This window comes from Oncorhynchus clarkii, chromosome 28 (genome assembly GCF_045791955.1).
Source record: "Oncorhynchus clarkii lewisi isolate Uvic-CL-2024 chromosome 28, UVic_Ocla_1.0, whole genome shotgun sequence".
NCBI lineage: Eukaryota > Metazoa > Chordata > Actinopteri > Salmoniformes > Salmonidae > Oncorhynchus > Oncorhynchus clarkii.
In genome coordinates this window covers 11,768,091-11,779,250 of record NC_092174.1, presented here as the reverse complement: position 1 = coordinate 11,779,250, position 11,160 = coordinate 11,768,091, and the positions used below count along the sequence as shown (strand labels likewise).

The 11,160-nt window shown below is 44.0% G+C and overlaps 1 protein-coding gene across 1 annotated transcript; it reads right to left on the bottom strand.

Annotated features, from left to right (window-relative positions):
* Window positions 1–2,648: 2,648 nt before the first annotated feature.
* Window positions 2,649–10,391, bottom strand: LOC139386560 (angiopoietin-related protein 4-like). Its single transcript, XM_071132210.1, has 7 exons — window positions 9,741–10,391; window positions 8,640–8,750; window positions 8,459–8,549; window positions 5,197–5,310; window positions 4,840–4,935; window positions 4,075–4,353; window positions 2,649–3,936 (listed from the first exon to the last, which is right to left on the bottom strand). The coding sequence occupies exons 1-7, from the start codon at window positions 10,251–10,253 to the stop codon at window positions 3,752–3,754; spliced, it is 1,389 nt and encodes a 462-aa protein (XP_070988311.1). The 5' UTR covers window positions 10,254–10,391; the 3' UTR covers window positions 2,649–3,751.
* Window positions 10,392–11,160: the final 769 nt, after the last annotated feature.

The window sequence follows — 11,160 nt, the reverse complement described above, 5'->3', positions numbered from 1 at the left end:
ATGAGCTTGCTGGGAGCGAGAGCGCTTGAACGTGATTGACGCTGCAGATGCCTTGATGTTACTGAGTAGACTGCAGTCCATGTGGACCACCGCATGAAGCTTTGGTAGCCATTTTGAGCACCTGTTTCAGAGGGTGAGACGTTCAACTGCAGCTCGAAATAGTTTATGAGTGAAGTTGAATTGTATTCTTTTTTTATTTTATTGCAAATGGATAGTCAAAGTAACGGTTTACCCTTTGGCTACCTTTTTATTGATGACAACATATTTGATTTGTCATCCTCTATGAAAAATGCATCTCAAGAGTTTTTCTTTTCCATGTGTGCATGATCCCTACCAGACAGTGAATTTTGACCCTTGAAAGTCAGAATAATAGCCTGATTGTCACAGCAAGAAAATTACCAATTGGCTAGTCACATCGGCACCCAGGCAGAATGCCGTTTGCCCTCAGAACAAGATTGAGTAAGGAAAACTCCACCTGAGCTAGCATTTGATCGAGGTCAATCACGAACAGCGGGACATTGGGCATTGGATGCCCCTTCCTGTCACTCACTCTCTCTGAAGGTGTTAGAACGCACATTAGCCGTAAAGCCTGACACCTGACCAGATTTATCAGAGGTGTGAGACATTGAAGTTGACGGAAGGAAGCCTCTGGACATAGCTTGTTTTAAGATAACTTAGCTGTTAATTCTGGGGAATACAAGAGGTCCGTCCACGTGCATGGTGCTTCTAAGACACTATGCACGGATACTGTTAACACGTGTCTCTGTCTCAACCCTAGCCTGCCTAGGGAAAGTTGTTTTCTTTCCCTCAGGTATTCCATCCAGATTTTATGAGTGGCTGCAATTTAAGGCGAATTGGTGAAATATTATGTTTCCTCGCTGTGGTGGAAAAATGGGAGTTGCAAGCCAAGAGCTTCACTGCTTTTACGATGATGGAATGGCTTCAGTACTGCAGTCTTGATCAAATGCAATATTATCAAGCCCGGTAATATGCAAATAAATCATTGAAATTGAGGCAAAAAAAACAAAAACAACTCGGCTCTGTGTCAGCTCAATTTCAATCAATACCGCTAATTGGAGGAACCCTTACTCAGCCTCACTTTGTAAAAGCAAACATACCTTGACACAGCAGCCCGTCCCTGTTCAGCACTCTGACACGTTTGTCTCTGTAGTTTGTTTGTGGGGAATCTTCACATTGGGAACCATTTGCTAGTAGAGATGGGGGATGCAGCTGGGAGAGTTAGGGCCTGTCTCTTGGCTGTGGGGCGCAAGGCAAGCTTAAGCACGGCCAGGACATTCCTCTATCACCTGCCAGGCAGTATGCCAAGATCTGATTAACCCTCTGTGTGTGAATGGGATGGATTAGTTAGCTAGTCTGCTTATCCATTTTCCAATCAAGTATCTCATGCTGACCTACCATCTGTGTTGGATGGAGGTTTAAGACTACGTTCACTTGACTGTTTTCGAGTTGGCTACCCTAGTCTGCGAGAGGTACCGCAGCGGGTCCACGATCTTATTTCTTTGAGAAAAATATTTTGGGTAATTTATGTGAAAAATTATCATTTTTATGAATTCCGCTAGCTACAGTAGAATACCATTGTGGATACCATGTATGAAGGAATTTAGGGGTTGTTTTAACTAGCATTGGCACAATTGGAAGTCTAAAGGAACAGTTTAGCACGCTAGCTGTTCCTGTTCATCCGTCTAGATTTTTAACATTTATTTAACCTTTAACTAGGCAAGTCAGATAAGAACAAATTCTTATTGACGGCCTACCCCGGCCTAACCCTCCCCTAACCCGGACGACGACGGGCCAATTGTGCGGCGCCCTATGGGACTCCCGATCACAGCCAGTTGTGATACAGCCTGGGATCAAACCAGGGTCTGTAGAGACGCCTCTACCACTGAGACGCAGTGCCTTAGATCGCTGCACCACTCGGGAGCCCATTTAAATGGCGTCATTGCCAACATCTCGAAATCCCTTAATATGGAGGAACTTGCAGTCATTGGAGCTGATTACTGGGTTCTTTTCCTTTATAGAAAAGTCTTATGTGGGCAATTTCAGTGTCAACTTAAACAACCAGATAGAAAGCATGCAGAAAAGATATTGAACTATACATATTTTTTAAATAATACCATCTTTGAGAACTAACCAATTAAAAGGGAGAATCGAGCATGCCCATTGATTTTGATATGTTTGAGCAGAGGCTCACAGTGTTAGCCATGGCGAAAGGCATAAATTGCAGGAAATCAGCAACATTTTCTCTCAGCTCAGTGGAAATATGTCTAGAATTGCAGAAAATGTGCTTTACAACAGCAAAATCTCTCCCCTGCCAAGATAGTTTTCATACTTTTTATAAACTAGAAAAGTATCTTCCAAATCTATTCATTTCAAAATGTTTTACTTTTACTTGATATTTATCATTCACCTGATATTTTTTGCTAACATATGATGGGGTCCCTGGGCAAGAAAAGTTTGAAAACCCCTGGGCTACAATGTTCATTTGACTGTTTTTGGGTTAGCTACGGATGTTCATTTGAATGTTTTGGAGTTGTCTGACATATTACTTCATTCTGACCATTGGCTCACTTCTGCTTTTGTATTTACAGCTGCATCAGTGTGTTTTGATCCGAGCTCAGACAACAGTATTCGTTCTTTAAATCATTTTTATTGACTCCTATTGAAGCCAAAAATCAGTTTATTTTCTTTAAAAGAAAAACAACAATTTTACAACTGAAAAACATAAAATAGACTATATAAATTACAAACAGACAATACCAGAAATATATAAAGATTCTTTAAAGCTTTTAAATAAAAGAAAAAAAAAAAACTAAAAGTCATCGACAAAGAACACTAGAGAATGTGACAACGGGTTGCAGTGAAGCTTCATCATACAGAAAGAAACGACTCTGGTCATTTTAAATGCAGTCAATATGACTGAGGAATAAAACGTCTCCACGAGAACGCAACAGTGGAGCAGGAGCTTACTTTGATTCAAAATAAAACTGCAAGGAAAAAAAATCAAAAAGTGACTTTTGTACAAAAGGCTGGAATTGTGCTTTGCTCCATAGAGGAACCGGGAAATGTAGACAAAGAAACCACCATTGTTTAAAAATTCTTAACACACTTTCTGTAATTCTAGTTTACATTGATTATTTATTTACATAATGCCTTTGAATAGCTAATGCCATTACGTTCATGTGGAAAACTACTAATTGTTTCAGTCACCATTTTGGTCCATACAATCGGATTAATAAACTCCACAGTTGCCCCACTTGTACAACTGCAGTGGAGGGCAGTGTTCATGCTGACAACACCGTATGTCACTGCTCAACATCTGGGTAGAGCGCTTGCATTTAAAAACATCTGTCAGATGGGTCTCCACATGTAGAAAATGCGTTGTTTCTTGGAACACAGAACACACGTTGGCACTCGCCTCATTCTGTGCATTTAATTTCCACTAAGGCTGATGCACATGCACTTCTTCACTTCTTAAAACAGACATTTCTGCATTGTTCGGTTGTGTCTGTAGCCGAGAGACTTGAAGACTTTCGAAAAACAAAGCTTTGGAAACACGGAGCCCATTCAACTATGAGTTCGTTTTGGCTTTTATGATGGCCTTGGCTCTGTTGGAAGCCTAAGTGGGCGAGGCCTGGGATGAGCAGGTCGCTAACCTAACTCGTTGGCCAACCGCCTCTAAAGGTGTTTCAGTTTAAGAAGAGAAAAGTCGGGAGACTGCTGGGTCTCTCCTCTACGACTTGTTCTCGATCGCGATGGGTGCGATCATCATGACGGTGGTCTTCAGGGGATAGTATCGGCCACGCCAGGTCTTCCAGAAAACCCCCTGCTTCCTCTGATGCCTCTGCTTGGGAGGAGGGCTCATGAAGTAGCGCCCGTTCAGGTTGGAGCGTCCGCAGTTGCTGAACCACCAGCCACCTGGGAAAAGAGCGCAAACATCTAGTTAGATTGGCATTGGTGCTACATTCCACATTTGAGTTACTGAGATACATCTTGAGACTTCAAGATCAAATTCGGACAAAAAGTTACTTTGAACTTGGATAAAGAGGAGCGTACCAGAGAGGTGTTTGGCGCAGTTGGTGTCGCTCTTCTGGTCATTGTCTTGGTCGCGGGTGGAGAAGGGCAGGCCGGAGGCTTCGGTGGCCAGGGAGCTCTCCAGGTTGCCGATGGAGGTCTCCTGGATGTGGAGGGCGTAGTGGCTCTCCTCCCCGCCCAGACGGATGGGGTACTGGACCGTCTCAGAATCGTCCATCCAGTCGGAAAACTTGACCTTGAGGGTGTAGTCCGTGTCTTTGGCCACGGCGTGCATCTTCTCAAGACCAAGCCAGAACTCACCTAGTGAGAGAGAGATTAAAAAAGAAAGGGTTCAGACCTAAGCAGTGGCTGTGGCAGCGTGTGCAAAGTCTGCATACATGTGTCCAGCTATCTCAGTGTCTTCGTTAATTTAAAAGATCTGATCGTAATGAGGCCGGTAATCACTTAATGGAATTTAAAAAGGAATAGAACATGCGATTTGGTCACTTCGGGCACCTAAAGCCACCAGTGTCATTAAAGCTGCAGATTAGATGGTTGTTTGTGCCAAACCTGCCATATCAAGATCCACCTGATCCCTCGATCTTGACATCTACAATCCTGCATTGGTGTTAGTATCAATACTTGTTAATCAAACTGAACTGGGAGGTTTTCGGGTCAAGAGCGCTGCGCTGTACTGTTCTATGCTGTGGCTACAGGTGGTACTGTCCGAACCTCAGCGTGACCTCGCTAGCTAGCGCCAGTGGAATTTAGTGAGGGAGATGAGAAAAGATAAGAGGATTTATTTACCACTCAGACTGCCAAAGCCGCTCTGGTAGGCCAGCCATAGCTGGTCAAAGTCAACTGAGCCATTCTGGCGCCTCTGGATCACAGTCCAGCCACCTTCTGCAGAGAGGAAAGAGGAAGAGTAGTTGGATTAGTCTTGACCATGAGCAATTTACCACAGCCAATTGTCATACATGTAGTGATACAATGTGTTTAAAAACTACCCTACAGGGAAACCTTATACGGTGACTTGTCCCCTATAGGGGCTTCTGAGCTATCCTTTTGCCTGAAGATAAAGATTGGTTGTTGTACTAGTTAACGATTGTTAGTTAAGCCCTGTAACTAGAACACAAGGGTATAACCCTGGCTAACGCCACTTACCGGCTGTCATTTCGCAGCAGACTTCAAAGGATTGGTAGTTTAATGGCTGAATGGTGTACACGCCGCTGGCCGTCTCACCTTTCAGGAACAGCTCATGGCAATCGGAGGCCATCTCTGAAAGAACAAAAATACAACATGGTTCACAGTTTGTCCACACCGTATCTCAAATAGTTAGTATCAGTGCACGTCGTCAATGTCCGTGTCCTAACAGTACTTTGTCCTTTCCTCTACACTGGAACAAATATAAATAAACATAAAAATACATTCTAAATGATTAATTCAACTAGAAAATAAAAACTCTGGGCACTGTTTTCTACTGAGAGACTTCACACTTGTAGGGACATTATTGGAGAACATGGTCTACCTTTCACTTAATAACTAGGTCAGATGTTCAGGAATCAGGATCCACCTGGTTTCCCTATCTGGGATCCAGTGGAGGAGCTTAAAGAGGACGGGCGCATTGTAATGGCTGAAATGGAGTTAAAGGAACAGAGTCCATTTTTTTTTATTTTAGTATGCTACTAGGCAAGTCAGTTAAGAACACATTCTTATTTACAATGACAGCCTACACATGTAGGCCGTCATTGGAATCAAACATGTGGTTTCCATACCGTTTGATACCTATTTCATTTATGCCATTTCAACCATTACAATGAGCCCCTCCTCCTATAGGTCCTCCCACCAGCCTCCACTGCTGGGATCCCTATCATTGACTTCTCCATTGTAGCTCTCTGGGTCTATGAATGCTTGCGAAAAAGAAGGGGCCTTATTGTGAAGTGTGTTAATCAATCAATCAAGATACCCTAACACAGAAAGAGTTAATGTGTTGTGCCCTAGCCCGAACTGGGGGGGACAGCTCCTTGCTTAGTAGTAAACATGACCTTTCTCCCAGTTCCCAAGCAAACTTTCACCTCAGCTGCCTGGCAACTCGCATTCCTCTACCCCTTTCTGTCCTCCGTCTCCCCCTCCCCTCCTGTTTGTCACACCTCCCTCACATGCACAGCAGCCAGTCAGTGACAGAAGTGCATGGCCACTGCATGCAAAGGGAATGCTCAGAGAGTGCTAGGAGCATGCTGTCGCTATATGGGATAGAGACAGCGTCAACAAAAGGCCTGGGGAGCCCATTGGATGTAATGTGCCTGAGAAGGCATGAGTTGGTGCACAGCACAACCTTAAGTGTTTTCCAGAAAATAGTTCACGTTTATATGATGCTGACTTGAGAGATACTGCATATGTTTATCTGCTATGATGCTCTTTGTTTGCACCAATCGCCTAAACTATGATTCAAGATTTAAATTGGGACCAATCAATTAATATCGGTTTGACTTGGTTTATATTTGTTTTCAAGTACAAACATGAGCACCGACCACGGGACCGCAACACATCCCTCTTCTGGAATGACCCTTCTAGGCGAGGCATGAGCTCTATTGGTTAGCGATGGGTAGTTGTGATTTGCCTTGCGTTCAGGGGTTCTCCTCAACTTTGGCACAGTTGCATTCATCTAGGCCTGAAGAGGCGGGGGTCTATGGGGATGGAGGAGGGGAGAAGGTGGACAGCTGGCTTCTCTGACAGATCTGGGGGAACGGTTGGACATTCCTGAGGGATGGTCAATTATTTGTTTTATGGGAAGGAGTACAAAGTGGAGAGCTGGAAGGATGGAGCAAGGCAGTCCGTGTCATCAAAAACAACAAAGGATGTGTGTGCAAAGTTCACCAGACAAAATTAGACCACCTCCATTTTCTGTTATGACTTTTTTTCTGGCTCTGGCCCAGAGGACCTAATCTGAAGAACATAGCATACTAGATTTGGATATTCACCACTCCCCCCTCCCCGAGCTCTGTCAGATGTGTAATCCCTCAGTGATCGGGGTCTATTGTGACCCTGAGATTACACTGTCCGAGACTGCTGAACTCTCCCTCAATGGAAGTGCAGCCAGAGGACTTGTTTATTTTATAACATTCCTAAAAATCCTGCTGTCAGAACTTGCTGTGAGAGGACTCATTGTGTTCGCCTGAGCGACTGCATCTCCAAGCTCCGGGTTCACTTTTCAACTACTTCATTTAGTGGCTATCAGACAGTGGGAAATATTTTGATATAACCACGAATGATGCTGCTTGGGATTGAGAGAGAGCGATGCATTACTTGTTTTTAACAGGGAATATATTGAAATGGTATAACAATGGTACTTTCTTCTTCAATTAACTCTTGAGTCGGTCAATCACAGATCTGACCAACATCCATGAAGTGGCATGGTTTGCATAGGTCACATTCAGAGGGATATATAAACGTCTTCTAATTTCCTGTATAGTCATATTGATTCATTCATATCCCTTCATGCTGGATTTTTAGTGTGACCACCCCTCTGAGGACTAAACAGGAACTTGCCATGAGTTAGCCCTAATCCTTGTTCCATTGCCAGAAACCATGAGCCAACTCTATACCGCCCTGATGAAAGCCCACGTGATGAGTAGGCCGCTGTAGTACGTTTCAGATGGGAACAGCTGCCTGACGTAGGGTGTACTGTAGGTGGAGGAGCTCATGATCACCTTTACAATTACTGCACTGCAGTATTGAGTAAAACGGGGAGTAGCCTCACTTAATGTACACTTCCTGATGTGATCTTTTTCTTCATACTGTGAATACATGCTATTTTCTGTGAACCCAATGAAAAACACCCAATGGGCACAGATGTCAGTTCATTTGTTTTGAGTCGTCAACTGACATGAATTCAACGTGAAATCAACCAAATAATGTCATCGGATTTAAGTTAAAAGTTGGGTGAAAAAAATACAAAATGTCCCTATGTTGATGACTTTTTGCAAATCCAATCAGTTTTCCACATTGATTCAATGTCATTACATCACATTTTTTGTTGTTGAATTTACATGGAAAAATGTCCCTAATGTCGCGTTCAAAACAACTGGGAAATCAGACATCTCCGAATTATGTCTTCAGTGCGTTCAAGACAACTGGAAACTTGTGAAAAAACAAGCTCCGACTGGGATTCATCAGATTGGGATTCCATCACCTGTGCACAATTTCTCGTGAGTTTTGGGCAGTAAAATGCGTGCATACAATAATCTGATGATTAAAGCTAATAAACCTATACTTTAAGTAATGTAGGGACAACTCCAGTTAAAGTTGACGTTTTAAGCATCTTACTGTCCCTAAGCAGATGGCATGGGACGGGAGGTCAGTATTTGTCTGGGTGTCTTACGTCAATTGAGTCAACGGATTCGACATGAAGCTTGGTTTTACTTACCGATGGGTGAGTCGCGCTGCTCAATGCTACCATTGTGAACGGCCTCCTCTGGTTTCCGCCTGAATGCTGGTCTCTCTTTTGTCAGCTGAATCTGAGGAAGCAAGGAAACAAAGCTTTAAATAATTCATACAAAACAATCGCATAAATCATGATAAATGTTCAAATGGACTGTGTTCCACACCTGGTGTTGCAGGGTTCTGATGCGCACGTTCTGCTTGTCAAGTTTATCTTGCTGGAGTCGGACTCTGTTGGCCAGGTCATCAATACGTTTATTCTGAGCTTCCAGCATCCACTGAAAGAAAACAGAAAGGGTACCCTGTAAGTCTTTCTCCTGTGACGTAATTGTAAGTAGCCTAGGTTACTTATAACATGACTAGCCCTCATTGAACTGCTAGACTATATCCAGAAAACACAACTCATATCCTTCGGAGCACATGTCCAAAATCAACGCTGGCATTTGTATTTTCCAACCGGGTGGTTTGGTTACATAACGCGGGGTTTTCCACCCCCAAAATGGCCATAACAATACATTCTTTCGAGTTCAGGTGCTATTGCAGCTGTAAAACATTTATAAAATCAAGCGTGACATTTTCCTAAATTGGACCATGTTCCAAATATCACGGTTTAAAAATTAGGCGTGCAGTTCTTTTTTGTCTGGCAAGATTTTGCGTTCTCTCTACACGTAGTCCAAGCTCTTCAGCACAATAGTAACACACCCACTGGCGTGCCTTCTGTACAGTCCCAGTGACTCAAGGGTTTGCTGGAGATCTTTCTTTACTGTAATCTGAATATCTTTGGGTCAATGGAAATAACGCCAGACCATATGTTCTTGTCCATCAAAGTGCATCACAAGGCCCCCTCCACTTGTTTTTCTGAAGATGGGTAGTGGTAGCGAATAGGCAATTTGTCAAACTATTATGCAGGACTGATGTATAATACTGGTAACCTACTGTATTAAGCATGACTTGATGTTAATCGATTAATCTATTTTCTGTGATGTTTTGTCATGTAGCACAGTGAATGAATAGGCCAGGCTGTTTACTGTAAAAAATTATAATTGGTAATGCCTTCATACAATTGAAATTATTGGATACAATGGCAACTGCAGAGAAGTAAGCTTACAAAAGGGGGAGACATGCAGCAAATCAGCTCAGTCTGTCTTGTCAGTAGTAACTTTCTCAGGTCGTTTGCTCTCCTTTCACATCAAATGCGCAATTTGTATTATAGCTTTTTCAGACAGAAAAACAAAGTATCCCCAAATAGTCTTGGATTCCCACCTTACCTGAATGATGCGGGCATCGCTGTAGTTGCCTGCATTCATGTCGGGCAGCCCCTCTCCCTGCAGCATGCCATCCACCTTCTCCTCCAGCTTGTTCATCCGCTCATCCACCCTCTTCCTCTCCTGCTGCATCTCCTCTGTCCTCTCCCTCAGCTCGGCCGTCAAGTTGAGCACCTGGACTTCCCTGTCCTCCAGCCCCCGGGCCCGGGCCTTCAGTGCGTCGCCCTCCGCCTGCAGCTTCTGACCCTCCTGGCCCAGGTCGGCCACGGTACCGTTGAAGGCCTTCAGCTTGGCAGTGATATCCCTCATCTGGCCCTTGGTCTTGTCCACATGCTCCTTGAGCCCCTGACCCAGCTGGAGCAGGCCGTGGGCGATCACGTTCACATCGTCCCACGCCGCATATTGCACCCTCTTCTCCTTCCCGCCAGCGGCCAAGCCTCCTCTCCTCTCGAAGGGGTTGCCGGTGGCCATCAGAATGGCCAGACACAGAGTCACAGTTACTAGTGTTGTCTTCATTGTCGCTTGCTTTCCTTTGTTTGTTTGTTCGTTCGTTGACTCGGTTTCTTTGGTTGGTTTTTATCCTCCGGTGGTTTGCAAAGTGTGCACCCTTCCCTTTCCAGTTGGTTACTAGATCTCAGGCTCCTACTTCTCTGTGAGGAGCACTTCAGTTTTATACTTTCAGAGCCCTTCAACTCCAGCCAGCTGGCTGATCTGATTGGCTGGCTGAGCAGAGGGGGGAGATCTGCTCTCTGGTTTCTCCCTCACTCTTGTCTAGAGGAGGACTGGGAGGGGAGCACATGATGTAACAATGAAGCTGGTTTCCATCAGTACCCTTAGAATACAGTAAAGAAAGAGATTTTCGGGCAAACCCTTGCACATTGCCATGCACAGCTGTATGATAAAGACAGCTTTTTGTTTAAACACATTAGGATGTATTGATGATCATAAGGATGTTAAACAGAAAGCTACTGTCTCTATAATGTTTCTATCATTCCGTACCCAGAAAGGGGTTCAGACTTGTCAGTCCACTAGAAATTGACAATCAGACAGCTGTGTGACAAGGGATGACGCACTTTGAACACATCATGATGTAACAAAGAATGCGGTTCACATCAAACAAGATAGGAAAGCCATTCAGGCTGATTAAAATATATATGTATACTAAACAAAAATATAAATGCAACAATTTCAGATTTGACTGAGTTACAGTTCATATAAGGAAATCAGTGAATTGAAATACATTTATTAGGCCCAAATCTATTGATTTCACATGACTGGGCACTGGTGCAGCCATGGGTGGGCCTTGGAGGGCATCGGCCCACCCACTTGGCAGCCAGGCCCAGCTAATCACAATGAGTTTGTTCCTCACAATGAGTTTGAATCCGCCCCTTCCCACACACACACACCCCCAGACGACCCCGCA